The sequence below is a fragment of the Larimichthys crocea genome, chromosome XXIV (assembly GCF_000972845.2).
Source record: "Larimichthys crocea isolate SSNF chromosome XXIV, L_crocea_2.0, whole genome shotgun sequence".
NCBI lineage: Eukaryota > Metazoa > Chordata > Actinopteri > Sciaenidae > Larimichthys > Larimichthys crocea.
The window spans coordinates 11,175,612-11,201,444 of record NC_040034.1 but is presented as its reverse complement, the minus strand read 5'-3'; the positions used below and the strand labels follow the sequence as shown (position 1 = coordinate 11,201,444).

The 25,833-nt window shown below is 40.4% G+C and overlaps 3 protein-coding genes across 6 annotated transcripts in view; 2 read left to right on the top strand and 1 right to left on the bottom strand.

The window, feature by feature from the left end:
- The first annotated feature begins 1,279 nt into the window (after positions 1-1,279).
- On the top strand, positions 1,280-11,263 carry kif15 (kinesin family member 15). 3 transcript variants are annotated; one of them, XM_019277089.2, is made up of 35 exons: positions 1,282-1,434; positions 1,661-1,691; positions 2,417-2,603; positions 2,725-2,801; positions 2,902-2,939; positions 3,027-3,124; positions 3,227-3,406; positions 3,675-3,884; positions 3,982-4,107; positions 4,214-4,336; positions 4,455-4,602; positions 4,778-4,869; positions 4,957-5,166; positions 5,297-5,474; positions 5,561-5,693; positions 5,909-6,050; positions 6,139-6,306; positions 6,405-6,533; positions 6,668-6,773; positions 6,881-7,046; positions 7,134-7,284; positions 7,389-7,474; positions 7,564-7,642; positions 7,743-7,829; positions 7,920-8,024; positions 8,146-8,268; positions 8,392-8,538; positions 8,631-8,726; positions 8,829-8,993; positions 9,175-9,269; positions 9,356-9,422; positions 9,507-9,544; positions 9,668-9,800; positions 10,515-10,646; positions 10,739-11,263. In XM_019277089.2, the coding sequence occupies exons 1-35, from the start codon at positions 1,416-1,418 to the stop codon at positions 10,811-10,813; spliced, it is 4,140 nt and encodes a 1,379-aa protein (XP_019132634.2). In that variant the 5' UTR covers positions 1,282-1,415; the 3' UTR covers positions 10,814-11,263. The 3 variants fall into 3 exon arrangements, 2 of the variants coding, with proteins under 2 accessions (XP_019132634.2, XP_019132633.2); XM_019277088.2 differs by having other exon boundaries at positions 5,558-5,693; XR_003461690.1 differs by lacking the exon at positions 10,739-11,263 and having other exon boundaries at positions 1,280-1,434; positions 5,558-5,693; positions 9,507-9,543; positions 9,666-9,800.
- Positions 11,264-12,572: 1,309 nt separating this feature from the next.
- Positions 12,573-25,833, top strand: part of tdrd9 (tudor domain containing 9) — an 18,854-nt gene continuing 5,593 nt past the window's right edge. Inside the window, exons 1-22 of one of the 2 annotated variants that reach the window (XM_027274687.1) lie at positions 12,573-12,795; positions 18,710-18,780; positions 18,884-18,951; positions 19,415-19,636; positions 20,622-20,744; positions 21,050-21,130; positions 21,211-21,375; positions 21,502-21,605; positions 21,694-21,813; positions 21,961-22,045; positions 22,122-22,179; positions 22,319-22,423; positions 22,512-22,609; positions 22,694-22,825; positions 23,369-23,531; positions 23,705-23,768; positions 24,288-24,351; positions 24,461-24,488; positions 24,746-24,801; positions 25,157-25,273; positions 25,379-25,486; positions 25,648-25,748. In XM_027274687.1, the coding sequence (XP_027130488.1) occupies positions 12,668-12,795; positions 18,710-18,780; positions 18,884-18,951; positions 19,415-19,636; positions 20,622-20,744; positions 21,050-21,130; positions 21,211-21,375; positions 21,502-21,605; positions 21,694-21,813; positions 21,961-22,045; positions 22,122-22,179; positions 22,319-22,423; positions 22,512-22,609; positions 22,694-22,825; positions 23,369-23,531; positions 23,705-23,768; positions 24,288-24,351; positions 24,461-24,488; positions 24,746-24,801; positions 25,157-25,273; positions 25,379-25,486; positions 25,648-25,748 (2,261 nt within the window). In that variant the 5' untranslated portion in view covers positions 12,573-12,667. Of the gene's footprint in view, positions 12,796-18,709; positions 18,781-18,883; positions 18,952-19,414; positions 19,637-20,621; positions 20,745-21,049; positions 21,131-21,210; positions 21,376-21,501; positions 21,606-21,693; positions 21,814-21,960; positions 22,046-22,121; positions 22,180-22,318; positions 22,424-22,511; positions 22,610-22,693; positions 22,826-23,368; positions 23,532-23,704; positions 23,769-24,287; positions 24,352-24,460; positions 24,506-24,745; positions 24,802-25,156; positions 25,274-25,378; positions 25,487-25,647; positions 25,749-25,833 lie in introns of both variants that reach the window. The other variant, XM_019277099.2, reaches the window with a different exon arrangement.
- Positions 13,412-17,539, bottom strand: rd3l (RD3 like). Its single transcript, XM_019277100.2, has 3 exons — positions 16,777-17,539; positions 15,718-16,060; positions 13,412-15,174 (listed from the first exon to the last, which is right to left on the bottom strand). The coding sequence occupies exons 2-3, from the start codon at positions 16,029-16,031 to the stop codon at positions 14,808-14,810; spliced, it is 681 nt and encodes a 226-aa protein (XP_019132645.2). The 5' UTR covers positions 16,032-16,060; positions 16,777-17,539; the 3' UTR covers positions 13,412-14,807.

Below are 25,833 nucleotides of genomic sequence, written 5' to 3'. Positions count from 1 at the left end.
GGGTTAAGCAGCCAATCGCGTTAAAATGAGCGGATATGATCCAATCGACGACTGCGCCCTAATATCGAAGATGATAGAAAGGGGCAAGATAGACGCGTCGACGCCTAAAAACGTAGTTACAGCGATCATGCGCACTTCAGACAACTTTAAGACAATTCAAATGGTTTCAACCTTGACTTTTAATTGTTATCAGGACATGAGCTACTCTACTAACCACTACAGGACGCATAGGCATAAACAAACATGGTTTTGATTACATAGGCTGAGTGTATAACGGCATTGAAAGCGAAGTAGGAAGTGAGAGTCAGAGACTTCTCTCATTCTTTTTTTCATTTCGAGCACCATAGAAAAGTCACGAGTCCTTGTCTGCTTGAAAACAAATTTAAATCTGTGGCTCCAACGAGACAAAACAGTAGTCTGTGAGTCACAAATACAGTGTTTGATTTGAGTATACATACATGCATACATTGTAATGCTCATGATATGATTTATTTTTGTGTCTTTTGTCTGACAACTGAGCTACAGGATGAAGTCTTGGTATAAACTGCTATGAATCAAGACAATCTTTTATGCACAACGTTTGTTTTTAACATTAACCTGGCAGCTGAAATATCAAAAAAAAAAAAAAAATCCTGTCAACAATTTTGTCCTTCAACTGAAATAACAAATAAAATATTTGATTCATACATACTTTCAAACCCTTCATAAGATGTTATTATTAGCAGTAGTAGTAGTTAATATAACATATTGTGGTTTATAAATCTGTAATAAACTATAGATAGATAGATAGATAGATAGATAGATAGATAGATAGATAGACAAAGTAATATACACATAAACTCTTTGTGCAATAATTCTGTGCAAAAATGTGCATTGTACTATCTTATTCAGAGAAAGAGTCAGTGCAAGTTATAGCTTTGCAGCTATGCATTACATTAGCGCACACCTTTTATTCAACATCTGTTGGACCGCCCTGGTGCAAAAAAACTGCTCACCTTTCATTTTAGAATCATATTGTGTTATATAATATATATATATATATATATATATATATTATATTATTATATGATACACACACTTTTTTTTCTCTTGCTTATATTTTAAACTTAATATTTGTTATGCATCATTAACACCAAAACAAATCCCTGGTATGTAAAAACGGGCTTTACTTCTACACCTGATGTTGATTCTGCTGTCCAGGCGCGGAGCACTCCGGTGCAGCAGGTGGCGCCACGCACCGTCCACGCTGGTTTCCACGCAGACACTAAACATTTAGAAGAAGAAGAAGAAGAAGTGGAGGCAGACCTGCCCGCCAATTTTAAGGGATGTAAACAGTCCCGACAGAGCTTTTCCGTCTGACTCTGCTATGAAGAAAGTTAGTTTTACCACATAACGGCGATTTTTCTGTGTCAACAATGAACTCCAGTGGAAAAGGTAGCGCACCACACATGTATTTACTCGGTTAGCAGACTAATACGTGGCTGTCATCCTCCAGACAAACTTAAAGACGCGAACAGTGACTGGTTTCAGTAACCTTAGCAAGCTGCTTAACAGTAGACCGAGCTAACTAACTCACGTTAACTAGCTGTTATATTGTTATCTAGACATTTTGACCGCACTTAAATACGTGTAAAAACAAATGTTTTAATTTTGTTTACAGGATCTGGTGATTCATCCCAACTCGCTGCCAGGTAATGTACCTTTAGTTTCTTTGCCACGTCACTTACATTAATAGTAATATAGCCCATATATCTTAGTATAAGGAATTGGACTGATAACACAGATGTACAACAAGTTATCTTTTTCTTTCTAAGGTTATGTTGTGGAGAAATTGCTGAAGTCAAAGGTCAATGGTGAGGTCAGGAAGGAAGAAATGATGATGTCTTCTTCTGCCTCTGATGTCTTATGCTGTATTATTTATTGACACTTGGCCAAGGAGAATTAGAGACACTGTCAAAGTTCATCAGAAGTGCCTGAGTCGGTCTCACGTTCTGCCGAACTCATCCTTGTGGATAAACTTTAAACCCCATGATCACACCACAAATACTACACGCCCAGAATTAGTCAAAGAGAATGTCTTTATTCATGCAGGTGTTATTGTCAACATATTCTAGTCTGGAGACACAGATGTCTGTTTATGCAGATTGGAATGTCAACAACAAGCTTTCTATTATGTCTAGGACGGCAGCAATAGGTCTCTTCGACCGTGGCCACCACAGTGTTGAGATATGGTGGCACCTAGTCTAAGACAAACAATTAATACTGCCGAGGACCTCAAGGCCTACGCGTGACCTTGTGTAACCTAAGGACAGAAAATTCCATAACAGGTTACAATGTACACCTCATAGTCAATGTACAGTAGGAAATTAACAGCTCAATTTGAAGTGTTTTTTTTTTTTTGCTCCTGGTCTTGCAGCAGTGACAGCGACTCCATCAAAGTGTTTGTCCGAGTGCGACCTCTGACCCAGGGTACTGGACTGACCACAGATGGAGATCAGGGTCTGTGTCTCACTGTCACCTCGCCCAACACCATCCGACTGCTTTCAAAACCAGAACCAAGAACCTTCACCTACGATCATGTCGCCGACATGGATACGTCTCAGGTTTGGAGCATGTGGTGTTTGACTTATCAACATATCAACGACCGGCAAGGGTAAAACCTTGAGTGATCATTATAACCTGTATGACTCATAAAATGTATCTTTATTTGTTGTTCTTCAACAGGACTCTGTATTCGCCAGTGTGGCCAAGAATATTGTTGAGTCTTGCATTAATGGATATAATGGTACTATATTTGCCTAGTAAGTGGTCTTTATGTTTTTTATGTAAAGTATAAAATTAAGAATATTTTCAGGCGCAATCACTTCAATTCCTTTTCTCGTTCCTCTCTTGTGTCTGCAGTGGACAAACCGGCTCAGGGAAAACGTTCACCATGCTCGGTGAGAATTCAAGATGTTATTTACATTGTGTATTACAAATTCTTTAACATCCAGCAATAGAATAATTTTTTCCTCCTCTTGCCCTAGGACCATCTGAGTTGGACAACTTCACAGATGAACTAAGGGGGGTCATTCCTCGAAGTTTTGAGTACCTGTTTTTTCTCATCAACAGAGAAGTGGAAAGGGTGAGCTGTAACATTTCTTCAGCACAAAAAAGGGTCAATATCAGTCAATGTTTCATGTTTGTTTTCTAATGAATTTGTTTTGTTTGTTCTTTTTTCTTAAAGTCTGGGCAGTCCAAGAGTTTCCTTTGCAAATGCTCATTTATTGAGATATACAATGAGCAAATTTATGACCTTTTGGACACAGCATCAGCCAGCCTTTTCCTCAGGGAGAACATCAAGAAGGGTTTGTTTGTTGAGGGAGCTGTGGAAAAGTTTGTCAACTCAGCTGCCGAAGCCTACCAGGTATAAATCACTTGCTTGTTTTGACTAATGGAAGGTTATTGTACTGACTATAATTATATTATAACTCTCATGACTGACTTTTACATTCCTATATGCTGTACCTTGTATCCTGTTCCGTCAACATAAATAATTGTGTGCAATATACAATGTGTTATTTATTAATTATTGAGCAGTGCCAAATTATTAGAGTTGAGATGGCCTTAAATTGATGCAGGTGTCATCTTATGAAGAATGAGAATGTACAGAATATGTGTTTAAAACCATTTAGGTGCTGTCTATGGGCTGGCGAAATCGACGAGTGGCCTCAACCTCTATGAACCGTGAGTCTTCCAGGTCCCATGCTGTGTTCACCATGACTTTAGAGTCCAAAGAGTCCGTCAATGAAGTGGTGAACATCCGAATGTCACAGTTGAACCTGGTAGATCTGGCAGGGTCCGAGAGGCAAAAAGACACACATACAGAGGGGTCCAGACTCAAGGTGACGCTTTACCCATTAATCCAGTCTCATACTGAGGTGCTAAGTTTATGATTTATGCTGTTGCTGACAGCTGTTTTCTGCATTGCTTCTCTTTCAGGAGGCCAGCAGTATCAATCGCTCTCTCATGTGCCTTGGTCAGGTGATCATGGCACTGGTTGATGTGTCCAATGGGAAGAATCGCCACATCTGCTACAGGGATTCTAAACTCACCTTCTTGCTGAGAGTGAGTGTGGTGGAGAATAGGTTATGTTGCTGTGTAGCATCTTCCATGCAGTTATTCATAATCTGAATAGATATTATGCACTGCAACAATTGTATTGATATTTCAGGACTCTCTTGGAGGAAATGCAAAGACTTACATCATAGCCAATGTACACCCCGGTTCAAAGTGTTTTGGAGAAACGCTGTCCACCTTGCAGTTTGCTCAGAGAGCAAAGTTGATCAAGAATAAGGTATCTGTCATCAAACACAACGCTATGTTGTATTAAAACAGAAGTGAACTAAGTTTCAAGAGATGAAAATTTGAGTATTTTCTAATCTAATCCCTGTGCAATTATTCTGTTTTGCCAGGCTATTATCAATGAAGACACACAAGGAAATGTGAGGCAGTTACAAGCTGAGGTGAAGAAGCTGAAGGAGCAGCTCGCACTGGCACTGTCTTCTCAGCCACTGGACTATGGGAGAGATGTAGTGCAAGGAGGACCTGAACTCCCCATGGGTAATGAAACATATGGGTCAAACATATGTTATCATAACCTTAATCTCAAAGTAACTTTGAACCATTTGCAAACATTTGACATGGAATACAGTAACTGTATTACATGCAAGGTTACATGTTTGTAAAGAAAGTTTTCTGGTATGTTGCAAATGTGTAAATCAGCTTTTCTCATCAGGTCCATCCAAAGAAATTCAACATAACGCTGCATATAAAGCAAAGTTTTTGGCTGCTGTGCGTCTTTGGAGGAAGCGAGAAGAGGAGAAGAAGGTATGGGAATAAACTGACATTTGTTTTTGGAAATGATGCTCCTCTGTTGGTGCAGGGAAACTTACAGTAATGTTTGACTACACTCAGGTGCTGCTTCAGAAGGTGGCTCAGCTTGAGGAGGCCTGGGCCCAGAAAGACAAGTTCATCCATTCCAGCCGAATGATTGTCAGGTTTCGAGAGGACCATATTTCTCGCCTTGAGAAAAAATTGAAGGAAGGACAAGGTTTCCTGTCTGACATTGAGTCTCAGGCTCTGATTGACCAGCTGAAAGAAGAGATTAAGATCTTGAGAGATCAGGTACAAAATCTAAAAACATTTGACTGCTGCTGATGACTATATATGTCTGTGTAATATGTGGATACATGGCTAGTGTCATCACTTATTCTGAAAGGCACAATTTTTCATGTACACACTTCTTCCCTTTTAGGTTGAACATCATCCAAAGATGACTCGATATGCAGCAGAGAATTTCAGCCTCAGACAGGAGAACCGTCAACTCCGTTCTCTTGAAACGGTGGTAAAAGCCGAAGAGGCTGCAGCCACAGTTGGTGCTGAGCTGGAGGAGATCTTCCAGAGAGTTATGGAGACAGAAAGACTCACAGAGAGTAAGATTTCATCAGAGAAGAGGACAAGTAAATGTAGTATATCCTATATTTGTGTACTTTTCAATAATATTGTGTTGCTCCAGCAGCCTCTTCAACCCCTGTGGCTGGAGATAGTGTCTCGGCAGCGACAAGTGAGAGGCTGAAGGCTCAGCTGCTTCAGAAACAATCTGACCTCGCAGCTGCCCTTCAGGCCTTTGAGGAGTACAAAGAAGTCACCAAGTAAGCAGGCTATTTAATGTGGAAAAACCATATTAACATGGGCATTATCCAGAAAAGCTTAGCAGATGTTTAGCAACAAGCTCCTTCAAAAGCTAGAAAGGTGTTTTTACTAAGACTGCTAGAATATCAATATTTTTCTTTATTGTGTGGCAATAAAAGTCTTCAATGCTTATGACAGAGTCTAATTTTTGTTTGGATTGTACTTTGTGTTCTAGGAAACAGATGTCTCAGCTGGAGTCTGAGAAAAGATACCTTGACAAGTCCAACAAGCATTTGGAAAACATTCTGGAAGCTACGAATGCTTATAAAAAACAAGAGGTCTCTGAGCTGAACAGAATTCACGTTGAAACTATAAAGGTGAGAGGATGTTTAAATTTCTATTAATTCTTACAGATTCTTTAACAAGCATTGTGAAAAATTATTCTTCTTATATCTAATCTACCAGATTCTCACCACGCCCACCAAAGCATACAACTTGCGGTCCCGTCTCGTGCCTCTCTCTAGTCCGGACCACCTGAACGGGACAGACGAGAACGTAGAAGACATTTGGGCCGAGCAGCCTCCTTCAGACATGACTGAGATGGCCTTGACTGAGGAACTACGTCAATTGCAGGTACAGCAATGTTGATTTATCTTTTTAAATGTGTCTACAAAAACACAAAGTCCTCTTATTCCCCTCATACTTTCTCTATTTTTTTTTCCCCCTATCAGGAGCAAACTAGTCGTGTCCAAACACAGCTGAATGAGGAGGAGCTAAAGAACAGCAAGCTGTTGCAGCAAATTGCAAAACTTGAAGAACAGATCACTGTGATATCACAAGAGTCTGTCCACAAGGATGAGGTAGAATTTCCTCTTGTTCCTCATTTACTTCTATCATATCAAAATGTATTTTTATTTGATGTGTGGGTATTTCAAAAAAACATGCCCCTAACTCAACTATTGATTTTTCTAATTCTTCATCACACCTAATGCAGCTACTCTCTACTGAGCGAGCTAACAAGAACAGAGATCAGCTCAACCTGCAAGAAACTGTCAGCGAGCTGCAACAGAGCCTTCAGTCTGAGCAGAAAGCCGCAGAAGGTGAATATCTCATGTTTCTCTTGTATTGTTATCAACTTCCTTTTTATGTCAGATGGAGGTAGGAACAAGAGTGCCAAGGTGATGACTCTTTCTTGCCCTCCTTTCAGTGCTGAGGAGTGAGATCCATGATTTACGCCTGGTCCTACAGTCGTCCGATAAGGAACTGGCCTCTGTGAAGAACGAGCTAAGAGACAACCAGAGCGAGCAACAGAGAGAGACGAGCGAGCTCTCCAACAGTCTGATCAGCACACAGCTCCAACTTGACAAAGTCCAGTAAGCATGAGACTAACACCGCTGCATTGTGACTCTCCTTAAACCGATTTCATTTATGTGCTCACAACTACCGTGTCTTCGTTCCAGGTTGGAGTGGGAGCAGCTACTGGAGCAGCATCGGACTCTGCAGGATGCATTTGACCAGCTGCAAGCGGAGGCCAAGTTTGAGGCTGATCAGGCAGGACAACAGCTGCAGGACAGACAGCAGGAGGCTGACAAACTGAAAACACAGCTCACGGTTGGTGAACTCATAAACTCAACTACAGCCTTTTTTACCCTGAAATGTTGGCTATGATCTCTTAGCTGTCTGCATTTTCTTAGATTTGTTTTCTTCTGTTATAGGAAATGAATAATTCTCTACAGGCTGAGCAGGAGCGCTCGAGCACCCTGATCTCCCAGCTAAGAGAAAACAGAGAAAGTACATCAAAGTGAGTTTTGCCAGTGTGTGTCCGTAGTTTCAGTTATCAGAATTTAAAATAACTATATTAACGTAAGTAACCTTGGTGTATGTCTACAGAGAACTTATTGAAACTGTGGAGCAGAATACACAACTTAAGAAACAAGTCTCAGAACTGACAGTACAAAACCAACATCAGGTCAGTCCTAAAGATGTGTTTGAATATTTAAACTATTTAACATAATAATTGCAGCTCGATAACTAAATCTAGTTGCCTGATTTTCGTTGTTGTTGTGAAGGCACATAGAATTGTGGATCTTGAGCAAAGTCTCAACGCTGCCAATGAAACGATGAAAGGCTTGGAGCAGAAGATTGAACAGGACAAGGCAAGTCTCAGTGAATAATTCTTTCCCTAATTCTTATTCGTTCAAATATAAATTGCAGCGTGTCTGAATCCCACTTTTGTATTTTGACAGGATGTTGTTTTAGACCTGATTAACCAAACCAGAGACCTCCGCTGTGAGCTGAGCCAGAAGGACCAGACCATTGCCCACCTGTCTGAAGAAATCAAAGACATCACAGTAATTTACTTTTCCTCCTATTTCTAATGCTGTTTGGTGTGGTTACATATTCCTTTACTTCATACTTTTCTTATGTTGAATCAGTCATGTTATGTTAATATTTATGCCATTGCTCTTCTAGGCCAAGTACAATGCTGCCTGCCTTGAAAGGGAGAATATCAGAGAACAGAGCCTCAAGATGCAGACCGATATCTGTGACCTGAAAGAAACCTTAGACCGGCGTGTAGCATCCAACCAAATAGAGGTAAGCCTGACCATGTTAGGCAGCTTTTTTAGAAATTACTACAAGTGATTTAATGTTTTTAAGTTCTGTAGATGGCAAAAATGAATAGCGAAGTTACTATATGCATAATGTACATGTCTTCAGGTCGAGGTGTTACAGGAGGAAGTTGCTTATGCCACTGAGGAGGTTGAGAGACTCACTAAGGTCTTGGATGAGCAGAACAGCCTCCTTCAAGCATCTCAAGAGCAAACAGCACAGAAGAACATCATGATACAGAATCTGCAGCAGAAGGTAAAGTTGTTTTAACATCTCACTACAGAGCAAACAAATAATCCGTAAGTAAAAAAAAAAAAAAGTGACACCAAAACTCTATTTTCTACCAGTTGCATCAACAGCAAGAAGCAGTTGAAAGAACGATCAGGAATGGAAGTTTTAAGCCCCTCGTTGACCTGACAGTCACTCCTAAATCGTTACCTCGGGTAAGGCTTTATTCTTTATTCACATATAAAGCATGTGTAGCATTTGCTGTGCTAATTTGCTAAATTTTCTTCTTCTAATCTTTAATTTCTGTGTTTCTCAAGACACCTCGCACCCCAAGCAGCTTCAACAGGGACCTGACCCAGGTACTAGAGAGCCAGGAGAGGGAGCTGGAGAATCGACGCTCCTCCATGATGTCCATGGAGATTCTTTTAACTGAGCTGAATGCCGAGAGGGCTGCCAAGAACGAGGAAATCCAAAGGCTTAAGGTAAATCTTTGTACAAACGATAAATTAATCTCTAGCCATTCATCACTGGACTTTAATCTTCATTCTTCATGCTTTAATCTTCTAGTGTAGTTGCTTTTTTTCTTCTCTAGACTACATTTTTAAAAGGTTTAATAGACTTTGAAGTCCATCAGTGTTGATAATGTGTTTCCTCTGCTCTCAGACGCAGCTGACTGAGAAAGAGATGGTCCGATTGGAGATCCAGAATTTACTTGACCAGTTTTACACCAAGCAGAACCAGAATGGAAATGATAAAAGGTTGAGTTGATTCACCCACAGCCCTAAGATATATCTGATCTTCCATCCTTGACGTGAAATGAGTAATGTTATCTTGTAATTCTTAGTGGGGAGTTGAACGATGCCATCAAGCAGTCCATACTTAAAGAGCTACAGGAGGAGAGAGAAGAGAAGGTTTGTATCGTATCTGCTGCTTTTATTTCTTTTAATCTTTATTGAATAATCAATTTACTATTTGCTCCTCTCGTTCATTTACAGAGCACAATAATGCAGAAGTTGTCTGCCACTCAAAAAAGGTAAGCACCTGTGTTTCAGTCAAGTAAATGAATCAACATTTTGTTATTGCATGTTATTCTGGCCCTTCGTTAATGCTTGACATTTAATAAACTCTGTTTATTGTTGTTTGTGCTGTGTATCAGACTGCAGGCGCAGGAGTCGATGTTGGGCCAGTCTCAAACCTGCGTTCAGGAGCTGACGACTGAGCTGAGGAACCGCTGTCTAGAGTTAAGAGAGCTGAACCACAGGATGCAGGATGAGGAGAAACTACTGCAGGTCAGAACTTGGATGAGTATATCTCTGACTACGGGTAACATTTTGGGATGATATTTTACTCTGGAACATACTTTAGCCTTGATACAATGTAAAAAGCACGGCATTAGATAGTCTTTCCTCTTTGCTGGGTCAACAATGTGTACAGACACACTTTTATGATGAGGACACTTCAGGCCAAGTTGGAGGACCGTGTAGTTATACTTGGACAGTTTGATTTGGCTTGAGGAGACCTGCACAAGGACTGTCTAATAACTTGCAAAGTTAGCACTAATATTTAGTTCAGTCTATAAAATATAAGAAAATAGTGAAAGAATTGATGCATTTTGTGGCTTGAGGCTTTACACGTGTTGTAGTAGGGAAAGCATAGGTGTTACTAAAAACATTTATGATGGCTTAGTTTTGTCCAAGTGAGCCAGCATGTACGATGCCAAAACCCTGAAACCAAAGTAGATGGATCATTCATTTTATTATTCAAAATATCTTTGAAAGGGTGCTGTTGGAATATATTGCTGTTATTGTCCTGAAGCTATATTGCTGTTATTGTGTTAAGGTATTCAGTTTACAGTACTATAAACAGAGAACTTTTTTCATTTTCACTTGATTGATTCAGTTTTAATGTTGATCTATAAGAAAAATTGTTGCCTTTTTAATCTTCTGTTGATCAAGTAATTGATTATTTGAGGTGTAGTACTGATATATTTCATGTTTTTATAGGAGAACGAAGTTCTCCGTAAGCAGAACGTTAAGTTGTCGGAGGAGAATGGAAAACTTGTTGGACATAAGAACCACAAACAGAGGATTGAATATCTGGTGAAGCTGAAAAAGGAAAACACCCAACTTCAAGAGGTAAGAAACATATCTGCCATCATCAAAAGATGCCTCTCTTTGGTCAGTTTAATATTGTTAACCCATCACGTCAATCAACTTTTGTTTTACAGGAAAATGAAAAGCTCAGAACGGAGATGGGTTTAATGCGAGACCACATTGGATGTCCGCCACTGGAGATGGAGTAAATCCCTGATTTTTAAGTTGTTTCAATGATGAACTTTCATCCTTGCCAGTGTAGAGGTTTTTATTTTTTTACGGTCTTAATTTGGTTAACTACAAAAGCCATTGTGATCCATGGTTATTGTTTATTTTTCAGTCAGGGAATGTGTGGTAATCATTTTGCTTGTGACGTGTTACAACATTTTTGCCTGGAGCCATACTGTACATTGATCTGCTCGTACATACAGAGACCAGCTGTGATACAACATTCATTTAGTTCAGCTCCATTTCTTCTTAAAGGTTTCTTTACATGTTCGTCAGTACACCGAGTCACATTGTTTTCAGACTACAATGGAAAATACAACAGTGCTGAATAACTTCATAATGTGAAAACTGAACATTTTTGTGTTCGTAACTGTTAGGTGCTTATGTCCGGTCCTGTGATTGTTGACTGACCATCTTAGGTGTACCCATGGTATATGATTTGTTATATTTTTCCATTATAGTGAGGTGTATAGCCAATACCTTTTTTTTTTTTTTTTTTTTAGTACAACAATGAACTTTTCTTTGTTTTATGACTGTAATTAAAAAATATTTTCAAAACCTCTCAAAAGCTTCATGTAATGTTATTTTTCCCCCTAAAAAGGTAAAGTAGTGGGACTGAAAATTTAAACTATATCCTCACAAAAACACAAGAAACCAGGTTCATTTAAACTATATCCTCACAAAAACACAAGAAACCAGGTTCAGATCTTTGCATATCTAATCATAATTGATTAAAAAGTTGAGGGCCAGTTGTCTTTGACTTTGCTTTGACTCCTTGTGGTTCCTATACTGTAGTTTCCAAAAGTAGATTGGGAGTCAGAGCCTTCAGCTATCAAGCTCCTCTTCTGTGGAACAAACTACCTTTCTGGGTTTGGGAGGCAGACACGGTCAACACCTTTTAAGAGTAGACTTAAGACTTTCCTTTTTGATAGAGCTTATAGTTAGAGCTAGCTCAGGTCATCCCTTAGTTATGCTGCCATAGGACTAGACTGCCGGGGGACTCCCCCTCCCTCCCTTCCCCTATCTCTCTTTGTCTCTTTCTCAGGGTTATACCTAGTCAGGCACAGTATTGGTTGAAGATGCAGTCACATCTCCCCTCTCTCATTAATGCATGTTACTAACTAAACTTCTTCCCCAGAGTTTCTGTGCTCTGTCGTCCAGCAGGTTCTCATGGATCGTGGCTGCTGCTGTGATCCTGCATGACGCCCACTACACATATTACCACTGTCATTATTGCTGCCATATCTCCATTACAGCTTATAGTTAGTTGATGATCACAGGTTCCACTGCTACTGTAATCATTTTATCATTCATTGTAATGCATTGTCATTTTATCAGTCATTGTAATTGTACAATATGTGTGTGTTGATTTGTTCTGTACACGTGACATCTATTGCACGTCTGTCCGTCCTGGGAGAGGGATCCCTCCTCTGTGGCTCTTCCTGAGGTTTCTTCCACCTTTTTTCCCTGTTAAAATGTTTTTTTGTGGGCAAGTTTTTCCTCACTCCAACCGAGGGTCTAAGGACAGAGGGTGTCACATTGACTTTGGGCTATACAGATAAAATCTGATTTGATTTTGATGTATATCTGGTGCTGGGATGTTTATATTTAATATTACTTATATGCGTTGACATTTTAAATTCGGGGCTTCTGATTGTGTATTTTATGAAGTATATTTAAATACTAAATATGCTGTATGTTTCACTGTTGCCTGTTTTGTTTGATGTTTAATCCAGCCACCAGGGGCGCGCGCGGTGCAGACTCCTCAGCGGCGGTTAACGGTTAACGGTTAACGTTTCTGTTGGAGTGCTAACAATATTGTGAACACCTGAAACATGAAGAAAGCCTTTACCGCCGAACAAATCTCGGGCTGGTTCACCTCCGCGACGACGTTTGCTAACATCAAACTCGCAGAAGAGGTGGTGGAAAGAAAATCTGACGAGCCGTCGTCGAAAGAAACCAGGTGAGGCCAAAATAATGCTAACGGTTAGGTTAAAGTTAGCTAGTGACGAGCTAGCATCCCGCCTCACCTGTAACGTTGCAGGTGTCACTTTCTTTATTGTAGCCACAAACCCTGACTGATTAAACGCTATAAAACGTTATAAAAATGTAATGTAACGTAGTAATTCACTGTATGCGTCTAAACCAACTTTTTTGGGGTTGAAGACATTAGCTGGAAAACCTAAATAAAAGTGAATACAGAATAAAATGAAATGGTTATCTACTTACTAATCCTTAAATGTCACCTTTGCAATTAATATAATCTTTAATATGTCCCACAGTTAAAAAAAAAATAGATTATACTAAAGAGTGACTGTTGCCTAAATTAACACAGGATAAAAGATTTCAAATTCTGAATAGACAACAAAATCTATTTAATTTAGATGTAATAAGCTGTTTTCACCAAACACTTCAAAATGTTATTTTAAACCTTCTCTACACTTCCAAGAAAAAACACCAATATCAGTTTAAATACCGCCCGTGTATAATTTTAATATCTCTTAAATGTAAAATGTTCAAATTCCCACAGAATCTGTCAGTAGGATTTTGGCACAGGACGATAAGATAAGATAGACTTTATTGATCCACACCTGGGAAATTCACTTGTTACAGCAGCTCACAATATACAAGGTAAGAAAAATACCCTGCCCTGGTAAAGTGGGCTGAGTCCTTCCAGCAGTGACCCGGCCCGTGGTCCATGGATGTTTCCTGTGCTGTTTGTTGTTCCTCCTCTCTCTCCCTGTTTTCTTGTCTATCTTCAGCTGTCTGCTAAAGTTAAAAGCCATCCAGAGTTCATTCGGTCACGTCTCTGTGATGCTATACTCTCCATACTCCCTCTGTAGCCTTACTGGGGTGAGATCTTGCATGCCTTGTGATAACATATGGTGCCAATAATAATGTATTATGAAGTAGTCCGTATAACAGAAAAAGAAAAAGGCGAATCACTAATCTCCATAGTTCCAAGCCCGTGTTTGCACACACAATGGATTAGAGATTGGTGTCAAAAAAAAGTACTAGAAATACTAAAAACACACAGAAGTGTTCAGAGCTGCCAACCACACGGGCGCCATGGCAACAGAAGTGTTGTGTTTTCCGTTTGTAGTCCGTGTAGTGTTGACTATTCAGATTTGATTAGGCTTTGGTTGCATGCAAGTAAAAAAATCAACGTGAAGAACACAACATTGACTTAAATGCAATCTCGAAACCCATCAGGTATCATCAAATGACAGTTTAATGTTTCTTTTTTTAAGTTACCTGGATTCATGTGCAGATATCTGTGTAGAGATTAGCAGAAATGTATCTTTCTCATTATTTTCAGGTATCAAGTTGAAAATCTGACTGCAGAGGAAGTCTTTGCTCAGATATCCCCTTTTCTGGATATCCACTGGCTACAGAAACGTTGGCTGCTACCGCTGCGTTTCGAGATTGCATGATGATTAACAAGTCAGGAGATTAGACAAAAAATCTGTTACACAAATTATGTTAATTAGTTTTCTATATGTTTTTTTTTAGTATATATAATCTTGTTTAAATACTTGGAGATATAGAAACTGTTAAGATAAAACACGGGGTCATCACTCTTTGGTTGAACTGCTCCAAACACTGACATTTTCAGCCTGTGACAAGCAGTTGCAAGCATCTCCACTTCAAAGACTCACAAGCCACAAAGGCTGGGACACATTAATCCAGGTCACACACGTCTTCACATCACAAAAAAATACATGCCGGACTGCACAAGGTCTAACTGAGGTTTGTAATCTGGACTACAGAAAAGCGGTCAGTCCATTAAGTAAGGATTAAAAAGTGCAGGTGACAAACTACTTCTTGTAAACGAGACAGTTCAGTACATTGAGTCTTCACATTTTTTGGTCACAAGCTATGATTTATCTAAAACTAATACAAATAATAGTCTCTATGAACAGTTTTTCCTTGTGTTAACCACAAGGCCCCAGAAGTTTTGAGCAGTATCTCCTCTCACAGCGTCGTGCTGTACGCTCCTGTGGGCCTGAGAGGAACTGGGTAGTAATATGGAAGGTCCCAGTCCCTGTTAGACCCTGTGAACGAACTGGAATGCCGCATGGCCCGGTCCACATATCCAGAGATTGTTGGGATCTCCTCCCTTGGGTGGTCACCACAGTTGGGGACAGTGGGTGTGACAAAACCCTGCTTCATTTTGTAGCGACTGGTCCAAGCCTCCATTGGTTGGATCTGTGCTGGCTGCACTGGGAGGTCGTCCTCTTCATCGTATTCCCTTTGGCTCAGGAAATCCCTCAGCACCTGCTTGAAGACTGATGCCAGCTCCCAGGGCCTTATGTTGTTAATGGCAAGCACCTCACGAAACCTGTGGAAGGACGCAACCAGTAAGTTAATTAAACGCTTGTTGAAGAATCGTCAGCAGTGTCAGCATCCCACATTTTCAAGAATGACACATCTGGGACAACAAGAACAGATTTTTAGAAATGATACAAACACATTTCTGACTAAACATGTTATTCTTTGGTAATGTGGTTATATAAGCACACAGTAGTGACCGCCCAGTAGTGAGTTTCATAGGAAATAAGTAGGTCGCAGTGCTCAACCATGTAGAACATCCCTTCAACCTTTTTTATATCACTATGGCTAATGTAGACATGCTAACCCTGGCAGTCTGGCTTCGTTCAGCCTTACAGGGCGTCCTTCACCTTCACATGTTCACACACTACATCGCCTGCCTGTGTGACAGTAACACATAATGGCTTTTTGGCAGCTCCCCCTGCCTCTCGTTCCTTTGGGTCTTCTCTGCTTTGCCTGCTGTCAGGCCTTGTGCTGATGTAGCAGCAGCTAGCCACTGTTGACAGCATCCTAATGTGAGGACGGAGCATATAGCATGGCCACTACCAAACACCTGGAGAGCACGGTGGCTGCGTGGATGGGTGGGATCTGTGCACACAGGAACTCCAGCTGGTGTAGCTCTGATGTGGGGATGAGGGTCCGTAACCTGGGGTACTTCTGATACCAGCGGAGACCCAGGGCACTGTGGACCATCCTGTGCTCACGCTCAAGCTCCCTCGTCAGCTGCTCACGTTCCTCCATATGCCACAGGAGCTCTCTGATCAACATGCGACTGGGCACGACCCCCGAGGTCTTCTGAGGGGATGCGTCATCTTGATCCTGCACTCTTGTTTCATGGGACCATTTCATCCAGCTGAACAGGGGCATGGCAGACGCGGCAGAATATCGCGGAAACACTGCAGAAACAAGAATGGTTTGTTATTCTTAAAGCCATGAGTTCCCCACAGCATTGTTTTAACACATTTAAATATGTGTTGCTTCAGAACAAGAGCTAGCTGCTCAAAGGCAAATTAAGCAAAAACTAGATCTAACATGAGAGAGAGAAATGTAGTAACGGAAGATAGAAGGAAAATTAATGTAATCCCTTTTCTGACATAATCTTGCACTTGTACTGAAAATTAGGTCACATTTTCAGCTTCAGAGACCACACATGTAAGAAAATTTCAAACCCCAGCTCTGAGTGACAAAATGTTCCTTCTCATTTATCCACTGTTATAATTCATATTTTAAGGTTGACAGTGAAAGATTATCACCTCGTAACCAAGCTGACCTCTGGTCCCTGCCTGATTGGTGCTCTTATTGCCTACAGTTCAACTTAAACTCTGTGAAGGACGATGTCCCAGGTGTGTGTAGCTTTTTTTTCCCCAGACTGATGGATTCAACACAGCTTCCACCTGGGATTTAAATGGATTGCACAGCCCGCAGGGTCAGAGGTCAGCTTCACAGAAAACAAACCATTGTGTGGTTGCGAAACAGCTTCTCAGGTTTCTGATTTGATTCCTGCTCTGTGCTCTGAAAAATAATCAGCTCTTAACCAATTGTTAGTCTTCAGTAGGAAGGAATTATCAAGCTAACATCTAGCTGAAAATTGAAAAGAAGGTTTTGTACTTACAGGTAAAAAACAGTTTAATCAGAAATTGGGCAAAGATAAGCTTCACAGAGTACAGTCTCCAGTTCCTTGTCTTTGTGGGTCAGTCCAAGTAAACTTCATTCCTTCACTTGCTGTCAATGATGTTCCTTGGTGCCATCAAAAGGAGCACATCACTCGATTGTCGACAGCAATCCTGCAACGTCTTGTTTGTTGGAAGCGTTTCCCTTTTTGTGTTGCAGTTATTGTCTTGTTCTTATCATCCATCCAGCGCTCCTGTCATGCAGACTTTTTCCAGGAGAGTTAGTCACACACTGCTGTCACCTCTCCTCTCCTTTCACCCCGCTCTCCTCTGTGTGCAGTGTGCAGCTCTGTTGTAAGGTCAGCTGTTTGGTAGCTTGCACGAAATGTGTTCATCGGAGAGAAAGGAAGAGGGCGAGAGTGCATGTGTGTGCGCACGAGCCGTGGGTGTGTAGTATTTGAGCTCCTCTTAGTACTGTCAGAGTTTGTGCCTGCTGTTGTGATAAAATCCTGCCCTCGCCAAGAGAGAGAGAGAGAGAGAGGGTGAGAGGCAGAGACAACCGGGAGTGCTCCCCTGAGCTACAGTGCTGTGGGCCTGCTGGAGCTGACCAGAGGGAGAGACAAGAGGAGCCAGAGGCTCGGGGCAAAGTTCATGATGTAGGCAGAGCTGCTGCTATGTTCACCCACTGTAACCTCAGAGTTAAAGTTTACTTTTAATAATAACTTGAGTGTTATTTTTACTTAGAATCAGTGGTTTTATAATGATTATAAAACAAGGCCATATTATTGGGTGTGTTATGCTTTCTGAGATTAAACTAGATTTTTTTTTCACTTATTCATTGCTATAAACTAGCATTTCTCAAACATCTTTACACCATGTACTGCCTCAGAAAATATTCATTCCTCCAAGTACCACCATCATGACAGCGTGATCTGGCCCTGTTACTACTACAGCTACAGACAGTTCACAAGAAGCTTTTTTACTGTTAACCTTTGTTGAATCCTGATCATAACCAGAGCCACTTCTCTTCCTAATATTTCACATTTGGAGCCACGATTGCAGTGTTTTTGAACAGTGTTTTGTCTTTTTTATCTCCTCTCACTGTCATCACATTTAGCTCATAATTAATCATGGATGTCTGCACGCTACCTGCATGACTGTGAGAACAGAGCAGCCTGAAACAAAATATTACAGGGAATGCAAAATGTATTTTTTCATCTCACAACTGAACTATTTTCATTCAAAATAAGTATTAAGGTAACATTTCCCTATCGTTTCATATTATCCTCTATCGTTTATTTCGTTGTGACATAAATGGGTTTACAGCAATGTTTTCCATCATTTGGAGACGAGCTGCAGGCAGGACATTTGCATACACAAACAAGCGTGGATTGGAGTGAACGTGACACAACTAGTCCTCAAAACAAACCACCCACAGTCAGACATGGCAAGAGGCTTTTGCCTGCTGCACATCATACGACAAAGAATCACAGAAATAAAGAGATAATGGCTGGAGTTGAAACTTACATCTGCAAAGACTGTTGTAAGTGTAAAATGTAATAAGAAATAATTCTTTCCATGATAAGATACAATATGTAGCCAATAAAACAGTACAGTAGTAAGCCAAAGACGCAGTAATAAACTACATACTACAAAAATAAGCAAGATGTAAAATATTTTACATGCCTTGTGAGATTAAATCATTAAAACCATAAAACCGTATTCATTCATTGAACTTACAAGAAATGTGCACCATGTATGTATTATTATCTGGATATGTAGTTACAAATATCGGGATATGAGATTTTGGTCATATCGCATACTCCAAGTTCATGTTAGGTTACTGTAGACTATCAAAGTTTTGGTGTTACTGCAATTTATTGGTAAATAGACCCACTAAAATGATAAACTGCTTAAAATGTCATTTTGTTTCAGCCCGACAAAGGGCAGCCTGAAAAATGTGAAAGTTGATGGAGGGCAGCTCCAAAAACCAGAATCTGCAGGCAGTGAGTATTAAACTTTGTCCTACATAATGAAATATACAGGAAGATTCCTTCAGCCTGTAATGGTTTAACTCTGATTCTTTTGCATTCAATTCTGTGTCCTTAGGTACTGCTCCTCCTCCACTTGCCAGCTATGAGTACCCTACCTTGCCCATAACAAAAAACAGACAGGAGGTACAATCTGTACACAAATACACCCAAGCACACATCCTGATGGTCTGAAAGTGCACTTTAATTCTCCTGAAGTATTTTATCTTTTGGTCATGTTGGGGGGGTTTACTGAAATTACTATTATGTCCTCAGGACATTGGTGCACTTAAGCTTTTATAGTTTACTTAAGATGAACTCAATATGTTGGAGCCGAAAAGCTAACTACTTTAACTTTTACAATTTTCTGTTGACTAATGAAGAGGTTTGTGTGTTTATTTTAGGAGCTCATGTTGCCGTTTAAGCTGCAGTTTGTTAATGCAGATTATACAGTGTGGACTTCCAGTTATAAATCAGCTTACCACATCCATCTGCTCTACAATTTCATAACTTTATTTTTATATTTCTTTTTTATTTCAGTGATATGGTTCAAACAGGGTTTTAAGTGTGCACGTCTCTGCTTGTGTTTTGTGTGTGTGCCTGCTTCCAGCTGATTTCTCTTGTAGAAAACAACTCTGTAGTGATTATTCGAGGAGCTACAGGCAGTGGCAAGACCACCCAGCTGCCACAGTTTATTCTGGACCACTACAGTGAGAAAAATGCCGCATGCAACATCGTGGTCACCCAGCCACGCAAGATTGGGGCCAGCAGTATTGCCCGATGGGTTGCCAATCAGCGGAAGTGTACCCTGGGTAGTGTGGTGGGATATCAGGTTAGTGCAACATTTAGACAGAATCCGATGTACTTAAAGTGTGCACTGTATATGAGAGTGACACTGTACGGACCGAGGGTTGACCTGTACTGATTCACCCTAAAACTGTGCATAAAAAACACTGTGAAGTGAAGTATGTGTGTGTTGTTGCTAGGATGTCTTGCTGTGTTGTACAGGGCTCTGAAACAGCACATCTAATAATAACTGTTGTCTCCTCCGCTTGGTGCAGGCCTCTGGAGTTTAAGGATGATATCACTGACAGTGGGAGCAATGATAAACAGTTAATGTTAGTAAGAGATATAATGCAGCATAACCGGAACATTATGTTCTGTATTTTCGTACCTCAAAGGCTTTTTAAGCTTTGTCCTTAGTCCATCTGAAATATCTCTATTTGCTTTAAATTGAAAGCTCTTTCTTTGTTTTCTTCCCCTTTTGTTAAAGTTGTACACAGTGAATGAAAAGTTATTTTGTGCTCAGTTAAGTTGACAAACCAGAAAGTATTTCCATGAGGTTGGGAAATTGTCATGTTGGCATTGTAGACATTTTTTCAAGACACTAGCAAAAATTGAGGACTCTAAAAGGAAGAAAATTGTGACCCCCTTCCCGTTCACCTTCCAGTAGAATGTAAACTCATTGACAGGAAGTGGATATGATGAAGATTTCTGTGTATTTGTGTTTTAAAAGACAGGAAAGAACTGTTTGATTTGTTATTAGAAAATATAACAGTCTTACATCAACATATAACATCAAAAATATTAACGGAAGCGTTAAACATAGATGATGTGGCTGCCTTTTAGTCATTTTCATGCAGCTGCCTTGATAGACTAACCATCTCATCCCAACAATTCATTAAGCAATTAAACCGCTGTTGTAAGTTGTAAGTCCTCAGTAAAAAAAAGAGATAATTGTAATTTTCAGTGTCAGAATAAAAGTATGTGTGGTGTTGTGCAGATTTATGAAACAGCTCTGCATATTTGTGTTTCAGGTTGGACTGGAGAAGATGGCTACGGAGCATACCCGGCTAATCTACATGACTACAGGAGTGCTGCTGCAAAAACTGGTTTCATCCAAGTGCCTCACAGAGTTCTCCCACATTTTTGTAGATGAGGTGCATAAACGTGAAGCATGTTAACTCGTATCTTAAAATGAGTTTTGTTTTTTCCCTTAATTTTCGGTTAATGGTAAAAAATGCAGTTCTATCATGTTTCTCACCTTATTTAGTTAAAGTTAATTGTTGTATTATATGTTAAATATTTTATCATAGTTTTTTGCTGTGATTTCATCAGTATTAAGCTGCCGCAGGGACCAAATTTCAGTTTAGTTTCAGGTTTCATTTAGTCCCATAATCTAAGTAGTGATTAACTGACTATCTGGTCCAAATTTAACAGTTTAACTACTCTGCTTTTGCCCAAGGTTCATGAGCGCAGTGAGGAGATGGACTTTCTCCTGCTGGTGTTGAGGAAACTTCTTCATTCCAACTCTGCTGATGTCAAGGTAATTGCAAGACCAAGTAACCCCCCCGTCCTCCTGTATCAGTTGAGCTCTCAATAATAGGACATGTTATTTATTTTCAGATCGTCCTTATGTCAGCCACCATTAACTGCAGAGAGTTTGCTGAGTACTTCGGCACAACAATTCAGGGCAAGATGAACCCAGCCTACGTGTTTGAAGTGGAGGGGACACCCTACGCCATTGAGGAGTTTTACCTGGATGACCTCTACAAACTGTATCCCTACAGGGTAAGACTACCGTCAAGCTTTGTTAACGTTTCTATGTATTGAAGCCAAATAGTTGATTTGTGAATTTTGTGTGTGTGTGTGTGTGTGTGTGTGTGTGTGTGTGTGTGTGTGTGTGTGTGTTAACAGTTTGACCTGCTTCATCCGGATGACCCTCGTATTTCAGAGGAGATGTACGATCTTGCCTTCAGTCTCATCCAGAGCTTTGATGAGATGGAGGGCAAAGATTCCAGGCAAGGCTTCTCAGTATTTCAGCACATTTGAATGTGTTAATAAAGACACACAGAGTAATTATTATCATATGTGTTTGTGTTTGAGCAGCCAAGCAGACAAAGGAGGTGGCATGACTTCATCAGAGCGCGGCAGTGTGCTGGTTTTCCTTCCTGGTTTACATGAGATAAGCTACATGCAGGAGGCCTTGGCCAAGCTGGTCCACAAAAGGTTTTAACTTATCTCTTTGTTGAATCTTCTCGCTTTTGTCTTTTTGCTGGATTCCTTTGAAGAGAAGTCTTGTGTGTCAGTAATCATCATCAGAATTGGCTTCTATGAAATCCATAGTGCTTGTTAACGCGTGTTTCTAATGTTCAGACTGCAGATTTATCCTCTTCACTCCACTGTTACTCTGGAGGAGCAGAATGGAGTGTTTCTATCACCTGTCCCTGGATACAGGAAGGTAAAAAAAAAGATCTTATTCTGTCTTATATGTGTTCTTACTACCTGCTCTACTGATGGTCTCCTCACCTTCACAGGTCATCCTTTCCACCAACATTGCTGAGAGTTCGGTGACTGTTCCAGACGTCAAATATGGTTGGGTTTTTGTTTGTTTGTTTTTTTTGCCTCAGCTTGGTTTTATCTCTTAGCTTAATGTGTGTATTGTAATGAAGTTCTTAATTGAAACTCTTAATTGGTATTTTTGCTTTTGTTTTTTTTGTTTTTGTCATCACAGTAATTGATTTCTGCCTGGCCCGTCGCCTGGTATGCAATGAAGAGACCAATTATCAGTCTCTGTGTCTCACCTGGGCATCCAAAACCAGCTGCAACCAGCGTCGAGGTAAATACTTACATGCAGACCTTGCCCTATAAAGATTAAGTATCCTTTTATTTCTGTCTTTTTTACACTTATTTCCTCTCTCTATCAGGTCGGGCAGGTCGCGTGTCTAAGGGCTACTGTTACCGTCTTGTTACCAAAGAGTTCTGGAAGAATGAAATCCCAGAGCACATGATCCCTGAGATGCTGGTAAGAGAATTAAGAGATTTTTTAACAATATTTTGACCCAACTTTCACAAACAATTCATGCCATACTGTTTACCTTCCTCCCAGCTTGCCCCATTGGCCACCATCATGTTAAAGGTGAAGTTGCTGGACATGGGAGATCCCCGCTCCATCCTCTCCACAGCCCTTTCACCCCCCAATCTTCGTGACATAGTGAGGACAGTGCTCCAACTCAAAGAGGTAAATAAGTGTAGATTAATGATTCTTGTCTTAGAGAGCCATTAACATCTAGTTGAGTACATCTGAGTGTGTGGCTGTGATGATGTATTTGGATGGGCAGCTGACCACTCAGCTCTGTCATAGACTATTAGACCAGGACCTCTCTGACAGGAGCTCTACATCAGCCAGCATTAGCATCGTCAAGCCTGTTAGGTGAGGGTAATAAAGGGCAGTGCTATGTCATTATATATTTGTGAGAAAATCAAAGACGCGTTTGTTCATTCTGGTTTTGTTGACTGACAAAATATACACATTTGTTTTCATAGTATGTTCTAAATTTGACTAAAATGCAAAATCAGAATTTGAAAATTGTTTTTTATTTTTATTTAATTAAGTACAATATGTTTTCAACACTAAAACAAACAGGCAAATATTGAAGAAACTGTTTTCTTGTCTAAACCTTTAAACACTGAAAGTGAAACTGTTGTTCTGAGGTATGTTTAGGAGTTGACTGAATGTGTAAACAAAGTCTGTCTTGTCTTGACTGGATGTTTTATCCTGTAGATGGGTGCGCTATCTGCGAAAAGTTATGGCAGGGGGCAAAATGAGGATGGCGAGCTTACGTTTCTGGGTCGAGTGCTGGCCCATTTGCCTGTGGACCTGTACCTGGGGAAGATGGTTGTCCTGGGCCACATCTTTGGCTGCCTGGATGAGTGCCTCATCATAGGTCTGTCTTTTATTTTAAAACAAGAATGGACCTTAATTACTGCATGCACAATTTAACAGTTGTGGAGACATGGTGTACAGATGTGTCCTGACTGCACTTTTGAAAATAGGTTTGTGTGCATGTGAGATGTATTTGTTTTCACAAACTACAATAACAACTTCTCTTATCCTCAGCTGCCTCGCACTCTCTGAAGAGTTTCTTTGCCATACCATCCATGCAGCAGCTTGCCGGCCACAGGTGAGTCACATCCAGCAGACTGCCAGACTGTCAGTGTTGATCATTTACCTGTCACAATATATTTGGGACATTATATTGTCATGTAACTCCATGAAGCCCAGTCCATTCTGTCTGATCAGCTTTTACGTCTTTAGTTCCGTCACAGTGTTTTGTTGCTAATGCGATGCCCTGCGGTAGAAAACAGATGCAGACAGTCCAGACACGATGCTTTTTGTGGATATTCAAAACACTGAAATGTGAATTATTTGAAGAATTAGCAGAAATTGTGCTGTCAAAGTCTCATAAAAGTCACCATCATAGCACGTCATGCACTGTTCTCCTTAATTCTGGTTTTCCCCATAAGATATTTGTATGTTTTAGCAATTTTTTTTCTGGCAGTGCCCATGTAGATTTCCTACAAGGCCCAGGCTTAAAACCTGTGGGCTATTTTAACCAGACTACTTGCAGGCCAGAAACAAATATCAGTTCTGTGTATTGTGTGACTTTTCTTTGTGCGCTGAATAATATTTGTTGTTCCAGGAGCAAGTTGGCCTTTGCCCGTGGCACACCAAGTGATTCCATAGCTTTTGTCAATGCCTTCAAGGTAATGTGTTTGATGCCAAGTCAACAGCAAGTTGTGGTGTTTGATGGATTTACATATTTGCCTGATGGCTGCTGTTTTAAACCCATTCCCTATTGTCTCTTTCTGTTAGGCATGGCACTCAGCCAAAAAGAAAGGACAGCTGAGACACCCGAAGGTGAATAAAAACAAACATGAGGTCACTGAAAATATTATGCTGACTTTGTTTTTCACAGGTTTAAACATGAATAAACTGCTGCTGTTGTTGTACAGAGCCACCGCTTGACACCCTGCAGTTATGCATCTTAGACATGAATGTGTGAACATGGGCACTTTTACTTTGGACTGTTCTTTAAAGCTTTTAGTTTGAGCATTAAGATTTTTTTTATCAAAGTGCAAGATTTCTTTTCTCCTTTTTAGGACGAGTTGAACTGGGGAAAAGAGAACTTCATTCAGATCAAGAGGATCAGGGAGGTACAGAGAGATACATCAAACCACACTACCAGATTTCTTTGTCATCACCAGTCCTAGTTGAACGATGAACAACAATAACGTTAATCTTGTAGATTGTAGTCACGTGTAACCAAGAATGAAACTTGCACAGCCAACCGGACAGAACAAAGTTTATGAATTGAAGTTTATGAATCTTTAACAAGATTTAGGCAGCCCAGTCATAAAGTAGTTGTTGACAAAGATTTAAACTCAGTATTTTTTTACAGATTTCAGCTTGTTTTCACATCTTACTCTTTGGTGCATGGTGATTGTTTCATGATGAATACTATATATAATATAGTGGCTCAGACCTCCTTAGCAGTAACTCTCTGTCCAGGCTGCTGAGCTGTACGAGGACCTGAAGAATCGAGTGAGCCAGTTCAACATGCGTGTGCCAGAGAACGCTCAACCCTCGGATTACACCAGCACACACAGGCAGAAGTTCATTCTTCAGGTTAGAGTCACTACTACACATCATGGGATGTACAGTAAAGAGATGATCTCCTGGACCTAGGTGAAGTTACACAGAATCCAATTTAGGGTTCTTTCTCTCTCTTAGGTTGTCATTGCTGGTGCCTATTACCCCAACTACTTTGTTCAGGGGGAAATAGATGAAACCCTGGCCTCCAGAGAGTTGAGTGGCTTCAACCCCAGAACAACAGTGATGGTATGGCTCCTATGACAATTACCTTTTTTTCTGATTGACCCCTTCCTGGTGTGTAGGACCATCAAAGCCCTTACAAGGCTACTTGTATAGCGATTGTCTTTTAAACTTGTTATATAAGAAGCATGGGTTTTGTAAAATGTAAAATAATTTGTTGTTTTCAGTTGAGGAAGCTCCCTCCATACAGTTTCCTGTATTACAAGCAGCTGCAGTCTCTTTTCCGCCCGTGTGGACAGGTCAAAACCATTTCCTTTGACAGCTCCAGGTAGGGTTTTCCATAGTATAGATATTGTTTCAATACCATGTGTTAAAAATGATGCAATCTCTGTTATTTACACATTCGATAACAT